Source organism: Cheilinus undulatus, linkage group 11 (genome assembly GCF_018320785.1).
Source record: "Cheilinus undulatus linkage group 11, ASM1832078v1, whole genome shotgun sequence".
Lineage (NCBI taxonomy): Eukaryota > Metazoa > Chordata > Actinopteri > Labriformes > Labridae > Cheilinus > Cheilinus undulatus.
The window spans coordinates 12309073-12332692 of NC_054875.1; the positions used below are offsets into that span (position 1 = coordinate 12309073).

The 23620-nt window shown below is 39.3% G+C and overlaps 1 protein-coding gene across 1 annotated transcript in view; it reads right to left on the bottom strand.

The window, feature by feature from the left end:
- The window catches only part of lamb2l (laminin, beta 2-like), an 86506-nt gene that overhangs the window by 48661 nt on the left and 14225 nt on the right, over positions 1 to 23620 (bottom strand). Inside the window, exons 2-3 of the mRNA XM_041799720.1 lie at positions 19140 to 19219; positions 4126 to 4295 (exon numbers count right to left, since the gene is read on the bottom strand). Coding sequence (XP_041655654.1) covers positions 4126 to 4295; positions 19140 to 19179 — 210 coding nt within the window. The 5' untranslated portion in view covers positions 19180 to 19219. The remainder of the gene's footprint in view (positions 1 to 4125; positions 4296 to 19139; positions 19220 to 23620) is intronic.

A 23620-nucleotide genomic window follows, 5' to 3' on the forward strand; every position in this document is an offset into this window, starting at 1 on the left:
TGTACTTTTAAGTAAGTGGTTGTATTAAAAAAGCTTGCTTACTTCACCCACCCACCCTAATCCCAGCAGAAATCTACCCAAATCCTTATCTCACACCCTGGCTGCTGGAATGGTTGATTCTTTCTACACAGTAGGCCATTAATTCTACTACACTATGCCATCAGGGGAGCCTGTTTGAACTTTATGATACGATTCCTGGCTTCATAGCAACAACAAAACCTTTTATTATTAAAATAGGAAAGTCACTCCTGGCCAAGCCTTGTTTGAGATCACTGCAAAAAGTTAAAATTGGGCTGTGGCATTGTCAGATTTGTCAAATAATGTACTTTCTTCTCACCTGTGTGCATATTTTAGGGACTTTTTCACATCATCTTGCAAAATTAACTTCTAGAACGGCACCTTGAGACAGCAGTAAAAGAAAAGTAACAGAAAAAGGTACAGCAGCAGGTAACACTTCTTTGACACCTGGAGAAAATTCATCTAATAACTGGAAAATGCAACAAGGTGTTTTGATGTCCATATGATTTTAAAAAGTCACATTGCTTCCTCTTCTCTTTCAGGCACACTGTAAGCTCGAGTTGGTTTTGGTCTGAACTTGTGTGGCTTTAGGACCGTCCCTCCCTCCTTTAAGCTCTTATTTATCTCCCATTAGTCAAGCCTGGTGAGCTCGGCTATAAAGCTTTCTGCTCCAACAATGCACTGATGTAAGCCTGATGTTGATTTGAAAACAGTTCTTTGTCACACTACGATGGAGGCTCCAAAAAGAAACCCCCTTCCCTGAGCAGTATTATTCAGATAACACCTCGCTAACAACTCTAAATTTGAGATTTTCCTTCCATTTGTACTTAAATCAGTAGTTATTTTCACACCATTCTATTGCAAATAGTAATGATTTGGTGCAATGCTACCATGACCACAAAAACTCTGAATCTGGTGGCAAGAATGCATTTTTACTGGCCAGAATGTAACCTTGTGAAACAGAAATGGTCGTTAGAAGTCAAAGAACATTAAAACAATGAAACAATTCATTTGTCTTTAACATCCTTGTCCTCCCCTCTTCCATCTAACAACCTCACATGCCTGATAGACTGTTTCACAATATACACTCACCGGCCACTTAATTAGGTAAACCTATTCAATAGCTTGTTAACACAAATAGCTAATCAGCCAATCACATGGCAGCAACTCAGTGCATTTACGCATGTTGATGTTGTCGAGAAAACAAACTAAATTTCAAACTGAGCATCAGAATGGGGAAGAAAAGGGAATTTCAGTGACTTTGAACATGGAATGGCTGTTTGTGCCAGATGGGCTGGTGTGAGTATTTCAGAAACTGCTGATCTACTGGGATTTTCATGCACAACCATCTCTAGAGTTTACAGAGAATGGTCAGAAGAAGGGAGGGGTGCAGGTGGCCAAGTGGTCAAGGCGCACCCCATGTACGCAGACGGCCCAGGCCCGAATCTAGCCTGAGGCCCTTTACCGCATGTCTCGTCCCGCTCTCGTCCCTGTTTCCGATTCTATCCACTATCCTCCTCTATCAAATAAAGGCACAAAAATGCCAAAAATAAATCTTAAAAAAAAAGAAGAAGAAGGGAAAATATCCAGTGAGCAGCAGTTGTGTAAACGAAAATGTTGTATTGATGTAAGCTTTCAGCACGGTGCTTTTCCTTTGAAAATAAAATGTAGTCCAGTTCTGTTGCATTATACTGCTACAGCTGCACTGATGCTAATGTCTTCATCAGCTGCCCATTACCTTCAAACCTTTTCTTTAGTCTTTCTCTTCTTCCTCAATGGAAACTTGTATAACGTTACGCTTTCAGTTCAACTCCGTCAGGTGGGTCTCAGGGCCAAACCTGGCCTCCTTTAGCAGGTTTTTGAACTCAGTTGACTCTGCTCCTGGTGCACAGAAACTGAAATCTGATCTCATGAGGAACAAAACACAACCTTAGAGAACCTTTTGTCAAACACACATGATTGATGAACTCATGGGCATTTAAAAGTAGAGTGACAAATGTTGTGGGTCTCTAAAGAAGCTTCTAACATACCGGCAACTGTCTGCACCTGGATTTATGGTGCAACAAGTTGTCATCGTATCCTGCCCCTTTCCGTAGACAGCCTCTCACCAATCAGAGAGTGTCAGTCTTTTTAACCTGGAAGCTGACATGATTGGATTTCCCTGCCCTGAGGCAACAGGAGCACAGGAACACATGTAGGTTTACAGAAACAGATGTAGTAAGCGGGTGCAGCAGAGGTGACTGTCAACATGATCATCAGCATGTAAGGATTTGTGTCAATTGTCAAAAACAAAAAAAAAAAAAACAAAAAAAAAAACAGAAACATGATAGCTACACACTGTGCTGAAGAAAGACTGGACTTCCTTGTGGTCTTGCATCACACAAGCATGAAGAAAGAGTGAAACAAGATATTACCTTTATCTACAGCTATATCCATGTTTGTGGATTCATGCTTTCAGGAAAGGGCCAACATTTTAATTTTTTAGGAATTATTAATTACTCTCTCCGTGTAATACTTTTCAGCTGTCATGGAATCACGTGTAGGTTCACAAGACTATATGTAATACGAAAATATATATATGAAAAATATATGAAAATACCTACAGTAGACAATGTGCAATGTTGCAAATGCATTCTCTTTTCCTCACTCACTCAGGGGTTATCTGAGGAATACTGATCAAAAATGATTATCAAACAGGACCTAGGAATGTGACGTAATATTCCATATGTTTTTAATGGATCAAGAATGGCTGTAAATATTATTTATCTCACATTGCCCAAAAATGGCAGGCTTCATTTAGCCATGAGTTCACTCTGCAGGAAGCTTATAAAAGATACAAACTGCAGCACCTAAAATAACCCACAGCTACTAAATAACTTTACCTTAGTATGTAAAGTACATAATACATATTTTACAATTCAATGCTGACCTAAACTAAAGGTAACTCACTTCCTGTTTTGATAGGGGCCTGCTTTAATTGGTAGATCGAAAATCTAACATGAGCTTAACCATGGAAAAGGAACTTGTTATGGATCTTAGTAAAGGAAACAAGTTAACAGTTAAAGGTAAATGTTTAATATCACATTGTGCAGATGACTTTGACTGAGCTGTCTATGAGTTTTTTAAAGCCGGGTATACACTGTGCGATTTCAAGCCAGCCTTACGACGGTCGTGGCAGAATGTCATCTCACACTGTGTTACTGAATCGTTAACGACGCAAGACCATCGTGCGTATGAGCTGTGTGCTCACACTGTACAATCCGATGCTCGTGCACGATCTGAGTGTTCCCACTGTGTGACTAGAGTCGGCACGGATTGTGACAGAAACCTGCGGAGATTTTTTAATTCTACCAATTAGCGCTCTCATCAAGTGTACTGTGAACACAGAAAACCCTATTGATTTGATAAAGTCCTGAATTCAGAGACAAGAGCTCCAAAAATTTTCCAGTAAAGAAATCTCTCACTAGTAGAGATGTTGTGATGCATCGACAACCTTACAATGACTTTTTTGAGAACAACAACAACAACATGGAAACTAAGAACAAATATTCATAGAGAAAATTACTTGTATAAGAATATGCAAAAAGTACAGTCCAAAGGGATTCAGGGACAAGAAAAAAAGGAATGGAGGGAGGTTTTGTGTGACTAAGGTGTGGCAGACTTGTGTCTACATCTGGGGCCTGGTATGGAAAGGCTAGGCAGGGGTTGGGGGCTTACGCTCATGGGAACAGAGGGACAAACAAACAGAGAGATGAACAATAAAATGATGGAAGAGTGGAGACAGAAGGATAAAGGTGAATGATTGCGCAAAAGACAGAACAAACAAACCATCCCGTTTTCCTTTGCATTGATTACAGGGTGTCGTGTATTGTAAAGGAGGTGTGGCAGGGTGCTGAGAAACAGACCAGGCAGGTGGGAGAGTCCAGTTGATTATGATAACTGCCACAGGTGGGCTAATTATTGATGAATAAATCAAAACCTGCAACCAATCATTATCAATGACTCAGAATTTTATGGTGATACTATAAATACCAAAGCTTTTTCCTTTGCATCTAAAGCTGAAATTTGTATTATGATTAAACTTTGTATATTTAAACATGCTCTCACCTGCAGATGGCTGACAATGCAATAATGCTCCGGTCCATGTAGGCCACATGTAGAGCTGGCGGATAGGTTGACAGCCCGTCCAATCAGAAGATTTCCTGTCGCAGGGTAACAGCTTCCTTCTGTGCAGCCGTGAGGGCCTGATGGGAGTTCCTGTCCCAGCACACTGAGAGCTGGAAGTAGGCAAAGACATGGCCTTTGAATGCATTTATAAAAATCTTTATACCACTATTCAATGTAAATGCTTTAGGTGTGCAAAGTTTAGACTTCCCCTCTGAAAATACATTTTAGTAATGATAAGACCTTTAATGGTTGATATTCTATGGGAGTGAAAAATACCAAGTTGACAGACTTTTAACTTTATTCGAATCCAAAATTTCAATAACACAGTAAAAAAAGACAACACTGAGCTTGGTCAGTAGGCCTGCACTTCATAACATGATCATTATGGTTTACAAATACCATCAGTTTTGCACATGCAGGAAGCTGTGGTCGAGCTTAGACCAATAAGTACTGAATAGTAATAAGTAAAGAAAATGAAATAAATAGGATTTTAAAAAATGAAAACAAAATAATGCAGCAGCCTACAACCAAAGAGCCTTGCACAATTTGAAATCAATTCTACATATTATAAGGGAAATCTGGATGTGGGTAGCATCTAACAAAACTTCATAAGAAATAATGCATCATTTAAAGTCGCCCCCTGGCCTACAGTAAGTAATGGCTGGTATCTAGAGCTCAGGAATTTGGATGATGCGACATTGATATTAAGATGATGCGAGTGCATTCACTAAAAAAAAAGAATGGTTAAATGTCATAAATTGATGATATCAGTTTTAGCTTCCTACCAGACATAGCAGTTCTGCCTCCCCATTCAAAAAAATTTCTCCAAAGGAAACCCATGATAGTTAGCTCCATTTTGGAGTTACTATTTTTCTTGTTTAACTTCAAGCAAACTAAACCATCTTCTAATCTTCCCAGCCATCACTAACAACCCTCCTTGCCATCCTTCCCTCCACTCAAGTTAGCAACTCTCTGCCTCCATCCTCATTCAAATCCCTGATTCCCCTCCCTGATTCCCCTACTCTATAGCTGCCTCATGCACCAAACTGGTGTTCTGTCACAGACAAATCACTGGATAAAATGAACATAAAACCATATTAGAGGTGCAGCGATGCGTCAGTGAAACATCAAGTGGACATTAACTCTGTAGACAGGCTTCAGAGGATCAGCAAATTATGTGGCACAACTTGACCTGTTGGACAAACTCTTATCTGTTTATATGGTCAAACATGATAGAACTCCGTGGGAGACTTACACCAAAAGAAATAATAAAATCATCAGCATTAGTGGTGTTTCCCACAGAATGAAACTGTACTTAGGCAGTAGAGATGACCATCCCACCCTCGCTCTTTCTGTAAATTTATTTTTTTGTTTTTGCTCTTTCAACAGGACTCAACAATGTTGTAGAAAGATGCACAGGAGCACATGCCTTTCAAAATGTTTCACTTGAATTACTGTAATCACAGCATGTGAACTGCATGTATTTTGCTGAGGTAATGTATCATAACCATCATCCTAAACTGCAGGGGTACAGGATGATACTGGCAGTGAGAAGCTGCAGAAAAAAATGAAAGTAATGACACATGAAGCTTTGTTTTTATTATTAGTAATCTCACCTTGATTAGTGCATTTACAGGAATGGCATACAAGTGAGTGTCTCCCTCATAGGCAAATAGTGACTTTATATACATTGCTGGCCTACTAACCAAGAATTGTAAATGTGTGACAAACACTGGTATCAGTATTGCTACCTGGCTAAATCTTTGTTTCTAACGCTGGTATTGGAAATAGTCATGATTATCACAACTGATGCACCTCTAATCTATATTGAGGTAAATGTAAAATAAATCTACTACTACTCCTACTATGACTGCAGCTCTCAGAGGAGGGAGGAGTGGCAATGACAGAAGATGAAAACCTTTGAAATGAGGTAGCAATTAACAGCAATGACAAAGACAGAAACAGAAAGTCTGTTAATTTGACCACCAAGAATCTGAGATCATTGACACTATTTTAAAAAAGCAGAGGCTTCCTAATGAGCAAGCTGTGGAGTGACTGAGGATGAAAGATGTTGACAGTGATATCTGAGGTTCTTTCATCCTGTTGATCCTGTGAAAACATCAGGGCAGCAACATGTTCAGACAAGGCGGAGAGGACATGGATGGTTTTACATAGAATCCCAAACATCCCCTTAAAAAAACTGCACGTCTGCATTAAAGCGACTCTGAGAGCTCTTAAACCCTCATTATGATCACGACCATGACTGAACCTTAAGAAAGTTATAACGGACAACCGGTTTCCCAGTTAGTGTGGCTACTATTGCATAACGATCTATATGTTGAGGGGTAAAACCTTTTAAAACAAAGCAAAGCATTTGTAACATTCAATGGTATCTCATTTCAATAAATCTGTTTGATGGCTGTAAAACTCAGCTGTGTACTACAGCAGTCTACTGTACATGATTTGCTATGAAGGAAGTAAAACTTAAATATTTAAGTATATTTTTATACAAAAGACTTTTAAAATTTGTATTAGACCAGAAAAAACACAGCTCTACCAGTCTTTTTGTAAACATATAATGTCAATGTCTTGGCTCAGCTTTCAGTAAAAGGTTTAACACAGGCAGATTTTCTGAATTCCAGTGAAGTATTAACGATACCTAGTTGGCACTAGTCATTTTACTGATAAACCTGCCAGAAAATGTACCTAAAAAAAGTGTGTAATATTATTCCACTGCATAGATGATAGTGAGTGTAAAGAAGATGTATTCCAGTAAAGGAGACAGTTGTATACTCTTATTAAAAAGGCATGTTTAGTGTGTTCGTGAAGAAATGCACATAAATGAGCTACAAAGCAAACCTGTAGACTGTAGATAAAGATCAAACACACCCTCACTAAACGTAAAAAACAAGGCAGCTGTAATGCTGAAAATAGAGTATGTTTTCACAGATACAAAGCTGCAAAAGGAACGGGTTCCCTTAATAAACATAAGAAAAAATTAGAAAACTCTACAATAATTTCTAATATTTGTGTGTGTAAAGCTGGAATCACAGACAGTAGTCACACCACTCTGCTCAAACAACTCCTGCAAGATTACAGAAACATACAATCTGACTGTATCTGAGTTTGACCTGACCTCACTTTACAGGTATGGCATTACACAATGGGTTCACTCTCTGGTCACATAGAGTACAGCACAAATGAGTCCTAAAAACTAGATATGCATTAATGCTTTATAGGGGTGTGACACGATCTCGTGCCACGAGATCTCGCTAGATCAAAACAGCACGAGATTTCTTGTCGCAGAAAAATCAATCTCGCGAGATCAAAGTTGTGCAGACACTTGGAGCAGCACCTCTCCTTACCGAAGACAATACCAAACTGGAAGTTATAAAAGATCACAAAGATGCCCTGGACACTTCAAACTGTTGGTGAGGGAGCAAATGAAGAAACGGAGCTGATCAGGTATCCAACCTCCCACACCCCTCGTGTGCGCTACTTGAGCCGCACATGATCTGCCTATAAATCACCATAACTGTGTGAATTGATAAAATGCTGCAGGTGAAAGCCTGTGCCTTCTCCATGAGGAGAACACAGCGTTTATTCAGTTTGTGTATGTGCGCAGACATGCTCATAGTGCTGCTATTTGTGACTTTGTAACTCTGAGTCGCTGCTTCGCCATGTCATCCATCAGCTGTTGGCTGTGCGTATCATCAATCAGAAACTTAACATGAGTAGCGCAACGGGTCTGCATACTGTAGTGGTAAACTTAGCAACACAAACTCTGTATGAGCGCCATAGAGTAGCGCCAAAAAGTGAAGTTATAGCTGCAGTTAAACGCGCCTTGTTTGCTGTCTGACAGCAGACAGAGCAGAGAGACACACTCGCTCACAAACGCACATTAACACACACGCTCATCTGTGCGTCGTGTCCAACACTGTCAAAGCTCATATGAGACAAAAAGACCACAAAACGATAAGATAATCTATTTCTTTAAATTACAGCAAACGTGTTATTGACAGGAATATTTCTTTTTAGTAGATTTTTTTCTATGTCTAGAAATGTCCCACTTGGGTATTGAGAAGCTTTTAAACATCTCACAGTACAGGGTGACTAACAAGTGGCTAAGTAAAGCTCAAGTTTGTTAAGATGCCAAGACATTAAACATCATCACACCAAACTCATCTACTAATCTGCATTTCTCCAGGTGTGTGTTCTATGCAAAAACTACTGTGACTAATTTTGCTATTTGCCAGTCATACTAAGAAAAAGTCTTTCACAGAAGAGGTAAGGGCAGGAATTAAAGGTTGGAAGCTTTGTAGTGGTGACATTGTGGTGTGGGTCCTTTGTGGCCTAACAGTCTTCACATGATGTTGACATTCAGGTTGGCCTATAAAATTAGTTCACCCTTGCAGAAATCTGAAGTTGTCCCTTCAAGAGGCACCTAAGAGTCACTGTAATTAGTCACATGCCAAGACCACATTGCTCATTGCTTGTCTTGCAAAATCAGTACCAGGCACGTGCAACTTGTAACAAAGAGAAGACAAATCAACGATGCGGGGATGCATGTTATGGGTATCTGATATTATCAGATATGCCAGTAGTTCCAGTTTCATTTCGGCTGAACCCAGTATTGATAATGATAAATTAATGTGGTTCAGACCTGAAACTGACGTCCTTAAAACACGCTTTTATTCAAATTTATTTAACCAGGAAAACCTCATTGAGGTTAAGAATCTCATTTACAAGAGTGTCCTGGCCAAAAGTCAGAGTTTAAGTTAAAGGAATCAGGATGAACAAAGAAAAAGACTTAAAGCGCAAGTAAACCCCAGCTGAGAGCTAACTCTGCCCACTTCAGAGGTTTGTTAATAACATCTGTAGTGGCATCTGTAGTGGAGATGCACAGAAACTGAACAAGTGCTGTTGAACACTAGAAAAAATAAAGTGTCTCACATAGGTTGAATTTAGTTCAGATTTAGGCACAAATGAATCATTGTGGTATGGGTCAATTTGATTTGTACAGTTACATTTTTGTACAGATTTTTATTCACAAACCTCAAGTAACTGATTGTGAAAAAAAATGTCTCCTCTTTAATGTTTTCTTATCAAGTATGCACAAGGTTTTACAAAAAGGTTTAAAATTATCACATTGTCATATCATTATTTATCATTATGTGTTTGCAAACTTTTTCACCACAGTCATCATGTCGTTCTACCTGTCATCAGAGTGTATGTTATATAAACATACAGCCATTAAAAAGGTAAATGTATTGAAAATGAACCATAAAACCTGATGAAATTTAGAATTGAATAATGGTTATTACTTTGACATTATATCTTTATTTCAGCTAAATGGACAAATTCAGGTATCAAATTCGGGCAGTCGCTGTAGCTATAGTTAATGGCTGCAGCCTTTCTGTCAGAGATTTCCCCATGGCACTTTGCCAGATGTAAACATTAGAAGTTTAGTGTCAAAGTGTGTCAAAGGAATAACACGGTATGGCAGTGTTTTGAACTAGAAAATGGAAATCAAGTTTTATGTAGGCTGTCCAAGTCATACTCATGTATAAGTACTGAACTAAATTGAAGAGTAACCATTTAAGTTCAATATTGAATTTCAAAGAGGAACAAAGGCTGGTGGAGCTAGCTGCTAACTTCAGGCTCACTCTAATCTGTACAGCAGTATCACAGCATATACGCACTGACACAGTGACCCTGTGATTAATTTGACTGATTTCTGAGCATTTTCTCCATTTTAGACTAGTCGATTCAATGCGATTGCAATGTGTGTTTAGTCAAATAAGAGGGGCCTGGGAATATCCTTAGTAAAAGTTCAGCACCCTTACATCCCTCCATTATCTATACTGCTTGTCCCATTCAGGGTTATTTTGAGGCTTGAGTGCACCATGGGCTGCTCACCTGTCAATCACAGGTCTGACATACAACAACCAGTCACATTCACACCGAAAGGCTATCTAAAGTTGCCAATTAGCCTAACAAGCATGTCTTTGGACTGTGGGAGGAAGCTGAAGTGCCTGGAGAAAACCCTTCCAAGACACAGGCAGAACATATAAACGACCAGGAACATTCTTGCTGTGAGTCCTAACATTTGCACTGCACTATCAATTTGTTTGACTTCACATCTATTTGCTTTTTCATTTCTACTCTTGACGTTTTCGCAAATTTTTTATTCATCATGTATATTACACGATGCACTACAGTTACCTGATAAGAGACAACATCAAGTTGTGTTGACATCCTGCTGAGACTCTGTCAAGGCACGTATCCATCAGTAGTTTAATTTAAACACAGACTGAGGGTGTTTTGAAACAGACCACATATGAAGGAATGTCACTCATATAATGATCTGTTCATAAAGATCTCTATCTATGGTTTTTCAAGTCAGCCAGACTGCACTGAAACAAAGACTGTTTAAAATAATAAGGTAAAGCAATCATTAAGGCACATAGTCATCCTACATCTGGGATGTGATAAGATTCATCTCCTCCCAGTGTGGTCTACCATAAACATATCTTTGTTTAATTTTCACCTGCCCAGACGAGCATGCAGAACATCAGAGTGGCATCCATGCATTACGTTTTGTTTTTCCATCTTTTAATCACCTTCAAATGTTTTTTAGATAGAATTTAATTAAAGATGTTAAGATTTAAGAAAGAACCCAGCAGAGGCTTGTAAAGTGAAAAGATCCATGGAGCCAAGATAGTTATTTAAGTATCATACTTATGCCATTATGTTATTAATTTCAGTGATTTGTTTGTGATTTCATTAAAATCAGTTTCTTTCTTACTGAGTTAATTTGTATTATCTACAACCATGAGTGCGTAGCAATAAAAACTTTTGTGTTATCTTAAACTGATTTAAACTTTGACAGTGGGAAGAGGATGTCAAAGGGGCAAAATACCAGGTAGATAAATGGTCAGCAGTGTCTTCCAAGGTGGGATTACTTCAGAAAATGTACCTTCATTCCTTGCAGTTTTGTGAGTTGTTAGTATGACCTCCTTCCTGATAACCAAAGCTACTGAAAGGAAACAAGATTAATGTAAAAAGATGTTTCTGTAATGCTTTCAAATGCATTCAAAGGCACTGTGAACCCTGTTTTCAAAATGAACTGGCTAAAGTACTGCAGTGAAGCCAGACTGAAATCATTTTCTAACACCTAACAGCCAATTATCAGCTTTTTTTCGACAGGCTGCAATCATTACAGGTAAGTAATTTGTAATCGATTCCTTTAATACCATCCTATCATAGTTACTGACCAAACAAAATATAAGAAAATTACTAATGATTCTTTGGTAGCTCAGAGTAAAGCGGGCCTTTGGTGAACAGAGCTTTAGGGTGTCAGAGCTCTGGAAAGCAGACTCTGCTTGCCCTACTAATCATTTTAATGCCTTATATGTAGTCTGTATTTTCTTTTCCATATGTACTTCCTGCCTGACTTTGTTTCAAAATGTGTCTCCTGGGTTTATGAAGCAAGGGGCAGTAGCATTGCATGCCTGAGACAAGATTTTTCTCTGGGACAACACATTTAGATTGTAAATGGGCTTGAGCTTTATTTTAAGTAGGGATGGGAATTGATAATATTTTATTGATATCAATGCCATTATCAGTTATTCTTACCAGTTCAATTCTTTATTGATTCCCATATCATACCAATCATATGAATTTTCTTTTTGGAAAAAGTAGACTATATAGGTTTTTACAGGTTATTGTCAAAATAAGATCTGAACAACTGGCACAGGTCTAGTGTAGCTCTATCATTAATTTTTGAGTGGATACGGGACAGTAGCTGCCACAATTCACTGTACACAAATTGCTACTATAACTTGCTGATTTTGTAGAATTGTGTTGTGTGGAATAGTTCACACCAGTCTGCACTGCCAGTGATGCTAAGCTAAAAGGAAACGCTTCAATTGGCCGAAGTGTAGAAATGAGCCTTTGGTAGTGACCAGAAAGGTGAGATGGTGGACAGTGACACTAGGGTCTGAAATAAGGACAGGTGTCTGGGCTCAGCCTTAAGCATAGGAGTAAGGAGCTCTGACATTTGGGAAGGGCATAGCACTGAGTACAGCCACTGTTTCCTCTCTTCAAAAGGGGCCAGTCCTTGGAGGTCTTCCAGGCTTATCCAATTTTGAGGGGACCCCATGTAGACCTAGAGCATGCATAAGGGATTATGTCCTAGGAATGCCTTGCAATTCCCAAGGAGAATTACTCAGCCTGCTTTGACTGTGACTCAGCTCCAGATAAGCAGAGGATGGTGGTTGGATGGTGGATGGCTTAATCTGAGTTGTCTCTTTTTCCATTTACAAAGTTAAGGTAATATATAAATGTAGGGTTTTTTTTGTTTACATAACAACCATTTTTTAAACTTGTGGTGGGGGCTGTAAAAAAGGAACCTAGTGAGGTCCTTTTAAGCAGACCAAACACTGTGCCTTTTCGACAAAACAAGAGTAAGTGTTTTCCTTGTGCCTCTCTATGGAATGCATGAAAGAAAACATGGCAGAGATGTATGAGTGTGACTTGATGTAAAGCCACTTGTACAGGTGTTGTTTGACACCAGCTGGTTTACCTGTGTGTGATTATAGTGCAGCACGTGGCATAGAAATACACAGAAGGAAAGAGTCACAGTAATGACACCCTGGGGCGTCTCCCGCCTGTACACAGAGCTGTGGCAGGAATGTAGGGACAGGGAGGAAAATGTTATTCATTAGAGGAAACATTCCAGGTGTCAGTGTTGTGAAACAGTGTGAAGACAAGAGAGAAGACCTGTTCACACACTTTCTACTACAGCTCAGTGGGCTTCCTGGTCATGTGGTACAAAGTCATCCCGATCTTTAATCTGTAATATTTTTATGTGTAGGCGATTGGGAGCAAGAATGTAAACAAACCATGTTTAGGCTTTTCACATCCAGTATTCACTGCAGATAACGGTAGGAGCTCTGAGAACCAAGGTTTGTTTTGCTGCTTCAACATCTTTGCTGATAAGTACAAGTTCCGCTCTGAAATTCACATAAAGTATTTTAAACCGATAACTAACAATGTTAACACTGATCAAAACTAGAGTTGTCAAAATAACACATTTTTTAAATTTAATATTATTCAAGTCATTTTTTAATACAAAGGAATAAAAGTTCTAGACACCCAATACTGGATAATCTCTTCTTTTCTATAACAAAAAAGTATCAGGTTAACGCCAACACACTTTAAATTGCACAAATATACGAGCAATATTTTGGTACCAAAACATTGCAAGTATTGGTGCAATATGGACAATATGCAAGAGTAAGCCTTCACATTTTGACTTATTTATTTATCTCCGATGCACCCTGTCTCCTGAAATCATTGTCTTTTAAAAGCCTCTCTTCTTTTCACTACTATTCCTCATTATAATTTCAGAGATTGCATCGACTTAAACCCTTGGTGTCAAAAAATTAAAGGATAAAATTTTAAAACCCATTATATAGACTTTTACAGTAAGTTTAAAAAGTCATATCAAAAGTATTTGACAAGGGAAGAATGCAAGTCCATTTCACTCTAATCAAGACCAATGCCTCTGATGGAGAAAGTAATGTACAGTACATCTTGGCTCAATATTTAAGGCAAATACAACATCTTTGTGCTATACAGAAAGGATAAACGCTCTGCGAAGAAGTACCTAAACCAAGCTAAATCTTCACTATTTGCCTACACAAGTCAACCATGTTGACAGCTGCTGTTAGCAGCAAGAAGCCAACATTTCACTAGGGTTGTCTCGTAGGAACCCTGTTTCGTTGGTGTTTTATCAAATTAGTCACAAGGCACCTCCGGAGGGCTGAACAGTGATCTCCAGTTTCCCAGAGCCTCCCCCCTCCATGTCAGCTCTCACCGCCCACTATGTCTACCATACCCTACCACATGGCCAAACAGCATTGCCACCTTCAACAGACCCAGGCTTAGTTAAAGGGTGGTGGAAGCAGAGATAGGGTAAGGCGCCCTGACTAGGGCTAGCACTCACCCCTGCAAGACTGGGCTGATGCTCTACCTCCCCCTTCTACCTACCCTAGCACGACTCTAACTACAGCAAAACTACTATTCCTATCACCAACATGACACATGAAACTTTAAAAGATACACAAGAGATATTGATGATAAAAAGGGCTTAACAAGAGGGTGGGGGAGGCAGAGCTAGGGTGAGGTGACAGATACCTTTACAGAGTCAAATCCTGCCTTAAAAACTATAAAAAAAACAAAGTGGTTCTAGATCAGAAATGCAGATCGCCAGTGGGCTAACCGATTTTAAAAATGATCTAATTGTTAGACAGCCCTGCACCCTATGATCACAAAGTAAAAAATAGTTGTAGAAATTTTAGCAAATTTATTCAAAAGAAAAACCTTTGTCACATTAGTATTCAGACCCCTTGCAGAAACATTTTAAATTTAGCTCAGATGCCTCCCATTTCTGTGGATCTTTGCTGAGTTGTTTCTACACCTTGACTGGAGTGATTAAAAGTAAATTGATAAATATTTGGAAAGTTCACACCTCTATAGAAGGCCATCTAGCTGACAATGCATATCAGAGTAAAACCCAAGGCATAAAGTCAAAGTAACGCCTGAGACAGGATGGTGCAAGGCACAGATCCGTGGAAGGCTACAAAAAAATCTGCACTGAAAGTTTCCAAGAACACAGTGGTCTCTGTAATTCTTAATTAGAAGGCGTTTGGCAAGAAAAGGACTCTTCAAGAGCTGGTCGTCTGGCCAAACTGAGCAATCTGGGGAGAAGGGCCTTAGTAAGAGAGGTGACCAAGAACCCAATGGTCACTTTGACTGAGCTCCAGAGATCCTGTGGGGAGATGAGAGGAAGTTTCCAAAGGACAACCATCACTGCAGCCTTCCTCTGATACTGGCTTAATGGCAGAGTGGCTAGACAGAAACCTCTTCTCAGGGCAAAATAAATGAAAGCCCACGTGGAGTTTGGAAAAAAATCCAAATGAAAGCAAAAGGGTAATTATCGACCTTCTTATGGATGGTCTGATTCGCTTTAGGCAGCATACTAAGGCAGCAGAAACAACTGAATTCTGTTATATATCCACAAAAAACAAGATAGAACACCTTACAGGAGCTTTAATTTTCACATAAATCAAAGTAGCTACTTACAGAGCCTAAAGTCAGTATTTGGGCCTATGGTGACACTCAGATAACATCGCAGTTTTTGCTACTGTTTTATTTTTGTACTGCTAATGTTGATTGTACATACAGTACATGTATCTATTCATTTTTTAACACTCATTAATGTGAATTCCAGGACAAAAGCCAGCTCTAGTTCACTACTTGGCAGCTTGTAACACACAAATATAGTTCAAGTTAATTATTGACACACAGACTGACCCAGATACCTGAGTGTAGGCGAGATGGGAGGGGCATGTATAATATGCTTAATCGCTCTCTTTTTCATAGGTTAAGTCACACTGAAGTCTCCTGAGAAACTGTAAAACAGTAACAAAGGTGATCCAATAAACTAAACAAATTCATTTAAAGGTGGTTGTGCACTCTGTGTGTGTAGGTGTGTGTGGCAGTTTCCAAAAATGCCCCTCAGTCACCAATTAACCCTGCAAGAGCCCACTGTGCCTCCGATCCAGCACTGCTGTCAGTGGCCTATTATTTACCTCACATTCCACAAATGCCCCAAATTCTCACAGAGTTTTTTTTTAAATCCTACAACTTGACCTGATAAACCCAAGTTAACACAAGAACAGGAGCTTTAACATTATGAGCTGATTGAAGATTTGACAGAGCTGATGAAGAGAGCAGAAAATGTCCACACTGGAAATATCTTAAGCCTTAGATTTTACCTACTTTAACACTGGACAAGAAGTAATTCCATGGAGCCAAGTCATGCAGCTTGCATTTCCTTTTTGAGTGCACCTGATATGTGCTGTGGTGGAGGGGTGTAGAAAGCTTTTCCATTGTGGAAGTAGCCATACAAAGTAACATCCTACATCCCCTGTTAACGTGAAATATCTCTACACATAACTGTATTTATATGATGAGGTTTCAGCATGTTTAAACCAACTTTCAGGATATCACTGAGATGAAATAAACTTGGAAATTTGCTGTTATCTTAAGTCTTTGACCTGCAGTGTTGGGTTATACAGTACAAAGTACAAAGTAATGCATCACTGCAATAACATCACATTTGTTTGTAATGCAGCAATGTATTTATTTCTGCTGCAACCTCAGTAATCTAATTACCTTTACTAATCAAAAAAATGACAGTCATGTGAGTAAGTTTCAGGCATGTAGAGTGCTAAGGATTCATTACGAGGCCTGATGTGCCACAACCTGGGGCAGAGTCAAGCTTGACACATGTCAACACAGGTGAGTTGCTCAGCAGCCAAGGTCAAACTTTTCACCCCTGGTAATATGCCCGGAGACTGCTGGTAGTTCCACAGCCTTTGGGACATCCACAGCATGACCGATGGCTTGTGGCAACCCTGCTGCCCACTCAGACAGTACCCTAATCCATGTTTACTTGCCACACCCAACCCTTACTCTGCCCTCAAGGTAAGGACTTATTTCAACAGATTATTTTCTCAGGCCCCTGGTAATATAGAAGGACATCCAGAGCACAGCCAGGGTTGTGTCAATCTTCCTCTCCCTCAAGGGTGCCCTGACAGATTACTCGCCTCATCTACGCCTTACTTCAGCCTCAATTTTTGTCCCAAACATTCCTAAAAGTGCTGTACAGTTCTGTATCTTGTTACTTGTGTTGTTTTCAATTCCTCAAATAGCTGCGTAACAGGCAGACAGTAAAATAAATCAACTATCCCTTTTCATTCAGGCTTTAGACAGTGTCATATGACAATGCTCAGGTCAGGTTGACTCAAGTTCATGGCAAAGGAAAATCAAAATGGAGAGCAGGTAAAATCCAGATCTCTTTTGCAGCTTGCAGCACAGTACTTTGAATTTGTTGCACAAAAGGTAAAGAATGAGACGGTAAAGTGTAACCTTCACCCTGAACAAAAACATATCTCCAATGCTGTGAACTCAACTAAATTAATGTTTGACTTTAACACCTTTGCTGTCACGTAGTTTGTATTAGATAGCATAGAAGAGAACTCTTGTGTATTTCCTCTTTACTAGAATAAGGATTTATGCTGATGTTGGCATTTAAGAGTGATGAAAAAGCAATCTAACTATAGGCGTTACTAACTAATTACACAAATGAGAAAGTAAATATATTTAATGCACAACTTTTTAAGGTAAGTACCAACATGGATTTTTTGCATATCAATATAGGAAAAAGTTTTTCATGGTCTTGTCCAATGTTAGTTTGTGACTGAAGGACACTGACTGCAAAGTCCTTGACAGAGCCCTATCCACTTCAGTTTACAGCTTGCTCATTATCTTGAAGTGAGAGGGACAACAGATTTTATGACTTTCCAAAGAGGGCATTTATTGGTTCTAAACACCCACTCTGCAACACACACTCGCACCCAGAGTGGAAGCCAATATAACTTACCTATTATGCTTAATTTTAAACAATCAGTAATTTTACTTCTTTTTGAAAAATATTTTGTCACAATTAAATATTATTGTTGCAGGTATTTTGGTCTGTTTGTTTGTTTCCTTGTTTCCCTTTGGGAGTCTGTTTACAGGGGGAATCTGGTTTAAAGCATAAACAACTCTAATATGCCATTTAGCAAGCATGGCACCCCATTTCTAATCTGTGTGAAAAATTACATATAGCGTTATTATTATTATCATTTGGGGTTCTGTCACTGTTTTTTGACCGAGCTTAAAGGTAGCATTAACTCACTGCAACCTTAGTTTCCTGTGTCCAATCCTTAAAACAATCTAATACAGACATCTGTGGTGACACTCAATCCTGTGATTTAAGTGCATGAAATAATATGTGACTGTAGTGGTAATATAATGTTAATAGTCTCTGGGAATTTCTCTGGCTTTGAGACTAGTGATGCAGAAACAACATGCATGATGGAGTTGAAGGTCATGAAGAAAAACACAGGCTACTGTAAATGAGAATTCCTGTTCAAATAATCATCATATTTCACATGAGACTCTGTTGCTGCTGTATCACTGACTTGGTCCACAATACATATTTTGAAAAAAATCCATAGGCTTTGGTTTCTGTGATTGGTTTGCACTACTTAGGATGCTGGAGTTTGAAAAGTCACACAGCTTCTCTAACACCAAGGGTGGCATGTCTTTACTTCTTTTACATATATGAAAAATTTGATGTATGAACTGCATAACAGTTTTTCAGTTGATTAGAGGAAGCAAAAATGCATTTGTTTGGGTGCTGGAACAACAACTTCACTATTTGTTTTTATCTATTTAAATTTTCTTTTTCCATATGATCGCTCCAACACAAACTCTTTGAATTGGAAAACCTTCCAGATAAAAGATCCTGCAACCAGGCCTCCATTAATACTGTCATGAGTAATAAATAATGGCAGACAGGTTAAGACAGGAGCGGGGGTTTACCATGCAATCACTGTAATCATGGATTTGAATCACTTTTATAAAGAAACTGTCATGTACTATTGTTACATTGGCAAAAGTAAACTACACACTTTCGTTTTACCCTCATTTCACATTGTGAGTGATCAGGGAAAGTCCCTACACTCGCATGTTGATGCCTATTCTGTTTATGTTAACTGATCACGCTTCATTAAACAGGTCTTCAAAAAGATGCTATTCTTGTTAGGATAGGTTAGGATCATTTGACTGATGTAATTGCTGATAAGTTTTCAAATCAATGCTCAAATTATCTCTCACAATATTTAGAGGGCTGCTTTTTCCACAACACATTCGAATACATTACATTTAACTGAAACTGAACCGAAGTCTTTTAACAGCAGTTGACTTAGCTTCAATTAGAATAAAAAGCAACCTTAAAGAGAAACACACCAAACAGATTTAAGTCTTCTACTCACCCAGCATGAGCAGGGTCAAATACAAGGCCATGATGGACATCAGAGCTCCTGGACACTAGGAAACCAGGCTGTCTCTCCGGCTGTAACAAAAGAAAACAAATTATTTCATAATGAGTGGCAAAGAAAGTGAAAGAAAAAGGGGTTGCAGATAGTGGTACCAACAGTAATAGGGAAAATATGAATATAAATTTTGACCTCAGCTAAACTACATTCAGGTCCACTTTAAGGCAAAGTGGTTAAAGGGAGGCAAAAGGACAAACCTGGCTAAAATACTTCATACACAGTGTTTCTTTTGCTGCTAAAATATGCCACTGAAGTCAGAGGGAAAACTTCCTCACCAACCGACATATGACAAATAAGATTTCTTCATTTTCAAGTAGCTTAACCTTTCTCACTATTCAAGGTTTGTGATCTAAAGAAGGTCTCAGTTGGAAAGCATTTTTCACACTCAGCTTGGCAGTGAGAGGTCCACGTGGCTGGGCGCTCACACTGTCGAATGCGGAAACACAGAGAAGGGACCCCACGACATCTCACACCCACAGTGTAACACAGTTCATTGGATTTACATTGGTTTAAATCCACTGTCTACAGCCGATACAATAAAGGATCTGTCTTCTGAACATTTAAATACCTATTCCATATGCAGCTTGAATAAGCGCTTTGGTTTGGCTTTAACACTCGACAACTTAATCCATTTTATTTGTTACTCAAGCTAATATCATGGTTTTACTTGTATGCATGCTCACCCTACAATCAAAAAGAACAACAGGAGGAATAAAAAAGTACTTAACTTTACCAAAGAATAAAAATATTTATACTGATTTACCACATTTTTTCAGTTAAATAAAATGTCTTCTGTTTACCCTGCAAAACTAACCACTGAAAAAAATATTGCACGAGCTAAAAGAAAGACACAAAGCATAATGCCATTATTCTATGAGGTATGGAAATGTTGAGATGCTAACGTTTCCGACCTTTAAAATGTGATCTTCCCGCATGTTGATAAGAATGCCAAAAACCAACATTGTTTTCATTTTTTATGATCTTACAATCATGTTGCAACAGCTCTACTTTTGTTGGCATAAGTGGTGTGCTAATTTCTTCCCAGGGATTTAATGATACATCAGTTCAACATCTGCATCGGCCAATATCGGTCCTGCTGACTAATAATGACCATCATCAAAAAATGCACCTCATTGGTTGGCCTGGCTGATTACTGTGTTGCTCTGCGCTGTTTCTCATGTTGACAGAGCTAGAGCTAAATTGTTTATTTTCCTTAACTTTTTTAACTGCAGTTTCACTTTCATCACATTAGGTATGTTTAATTCATCATAACAAATGCATATCAATTCAGATCATCAGTCACATGGACTACTAATAATTATTGGTTTTAATGTTGGCCCTGAATAACCAGTACTGGTCAACCGTTATTCATTAGACCTATAATGGATAGTTTTCCATAAAGAATTTTGTTTTAACACTGTATGATGCAGAATCATCTGTGTCCAAAACCTGATGTATTGTAGAAATGATTAGTTTCAACAACCCTCACAAGCAGGAAAAAACACTGGATGCAAAAATGAGAAACTAGTAGAGAAAAAAGACCATGCAACTGGAATAGAAAACAAAAAACAGAACAAATTTCATCACGATAGCACTTAAAGCCCCACTTTTTCAAATAAATCTTAAAGTATTCAACAAGGCATTTGCTTAGGAACAGTAAAACCACCTGCTACTTGTTAAACTACAACACCAGTGTTACATTTTAAAAGCTACACAGTTAAGAGTTTACAGTTTAGCCACAGGCGACCTACAGAGATGATGACAGCACAAGGTCACATTTAAACTTAAATCTCCACCACAAGACTAATCCTCCAAAAACAGCAGGATATCAAAAAGAACTTTGCCTGATGTCATAAGATAAAAACCTATCAACCATTCAGGTCATCAAACAAGTGATGATTTAGCTTCATACTCACACAGCCACAGGTCACCTCTGTCTCCTCTGCACTGCGTGGTCAGATTTCTCCCAACTGCAGTGTGTATATATGTGTGAGTAGGTTCCCGTATCTGTGTGTGCACGTGTGCAGACTCTGGACCCCAATGTGTATATTTACGCATGTATGCACATGTGTAGTGTGTATGTGCGCCAGAATATGTAAAACAAACTTGAAAGCACAATTGACGGCAGCGATGTAAAAACAGAGGGAACGCTGCCCGCCAATGGGAAAACTGCATGTGAGCGGGGACCCCCTCTTCATTCCTCTCCTCCCTCCGCTTCACCCTCTCTCACTCCCTCCGGCTCGTCACTGGGGCACTGGGGTGAATGGACAGCTATTCTTATTCTAATTCCTCTGTCACTCTCTGGGCCACTGGCTGAAAGAGGGGAATGGTCTCCAGGCTTTTGGAATGCACCACCCCTTTCTTCTGGACACTGAGGGGAAAGCAAACGGTGAGAGAGGCAGAGAGGCGGCCAGAGAGAGAGAAAGTTAAAAGAGAGAGAGGAGAAAGGAGGATAGAGGTAGTGGAAAACCTACAAGAAAACAAATGAGGAACGATAAAGAAGTGACAGGGATGGAGAGGGTGCTATCTGGGTTAAACTAGGCCACAGAGCTGAAATGCAGTACCACCACTGTCCACTCTACCAAACCAACACAAGCACTTAAGAAAAGGAGCCAAGTGACAGATCTACTCTGAACAACTCCAACTGGCTCTTCGCAATTAAAACGATAACTCCCTTCTCTTCTAAAGTTGTTAGTATTAGGTAAAATGTTTGTGATTGGCTGATTAATTGGGCACCCCCAGTAGTCAAAAATTTCCAGCCAGTTACACTTATCATTTTTCATCAATTTAGGCCCACAATTTCAGTTAATGCTTTGGCTAAACTGTACCACAGTTGCTCACCGATATGAGCCACTAAAGCTCAGGTCAATGACTGCCCCCAGTGCTCTACCACCTGGATGTAAACAAAGACAGAAAACAGATAGCATCTCAAAGGAGCAGTACGGTTTAGCAGTATCTGGATCTAGAAATAGGCAATAAAGTTGTATGAAGGCTGTGTGTTGATATTAACTCACAAGGAAGATCAAAAGCTGTCAATGGTGGTAGCACTGCTAACATTACTACACTCTGCAAACCAATAACAAAACGCCACTTGCACTTACAGTGTAGTCCTGTGTTACATACAAAGGGCTCAAATTTGACTGTTTTATGAGCATTTTCTGGACTTTAGAATAGCCAATTAAACACAACTTAAATTTCAAATTTAATCGGATAAGAAATGTTTTACCTAAGAGCATCCCTAGTCCCAGGAAATATTCAACAATTTTTAGAAAATTCCTTTGTATGGGGGAAAAGGGCAGTTGAAATTGAGGTACTTAATATACAGTATTTCAGTTCTGGCATGAAATTCTTATCGGGTATTCACTAAGAGGAGGAGCGTGTTTGCCAACATGCTTTTAACTTCTGTGGCTCTCTTCTCTTCAGTCTGAACTGTGCTGGTCATACAGGTGATGGTAGCTGAATGGTAACAGTAAGGCCCAAGAAGCATTTTCAGCTCAGAGACCTTACCCTAACTTAATGGCAGCAAACCTCTTGATATTTCTTTTTTTTTGATGGGTATTGGGCAAGCTAGTCTTCTGCCTCAGTGTTACCGATCAATTACTAAGACCATGGTGCTCTGCCCTAGTCTTATTTTTATCACCATAGTCTAATTTGCCCCACCAACAATAAATTTTATAAAGATGACATCCCACTGGCCTGCTCTGCAGTGAACTTACGTAGCATATGCGCACGTGGGCAGTGCTGCACACAGCGAACAGCTCCAGAATATGTGGGGCAGATGTACACTCTGCAACGTGCGATTGAGCTTCAGCCACTCATTTAGCTTTAATTAGCACAAAAACTGACTGTCCTATGCCCTACAGCTGCCATCACTGCTCAAACTAAACAGATAACATCTTATAGTTCAAAATCTAAGATTCCAGCAGTGCTAACTTGTTGCTGGCTTAACCCACACGAGGCTTACTAACATGAAAATGGCATTGATCTTAAAAAACATTCACAAAATATCATTAACTGTGTTCCTCCCATTATTTCATTTCATGAAATGCTGTAACGTTATAATAGGTGAAAGAAAAAAGCAAGTGGCAAAAAACACAGAGCCTTTTGAAATAGAATGTCTATCAGTGACTTCACTTTTACCACTTCAGCAGTAACAACAGTCTACTTGCCAAGTAGACTGAAGAATGAGAGATGTAGCAAATAAAACAGGGCTGAGACCATAGACTGTAGAAAGAACTGGACAAACCCCGTGTGACGTCAGTCGTCTGCTTTCAATAGGCGGACTCAAACGGTTCTTGAAGCCAATCCGTGGAGGCTTCCATATTGAAATCGCGGCCTCAACCGAACTTCGGATCAACCTAATGGCCCACCCACTAAGCCCAACTTCCTGTCAGCCTGCTAGCTAGCATTCTGGTTGA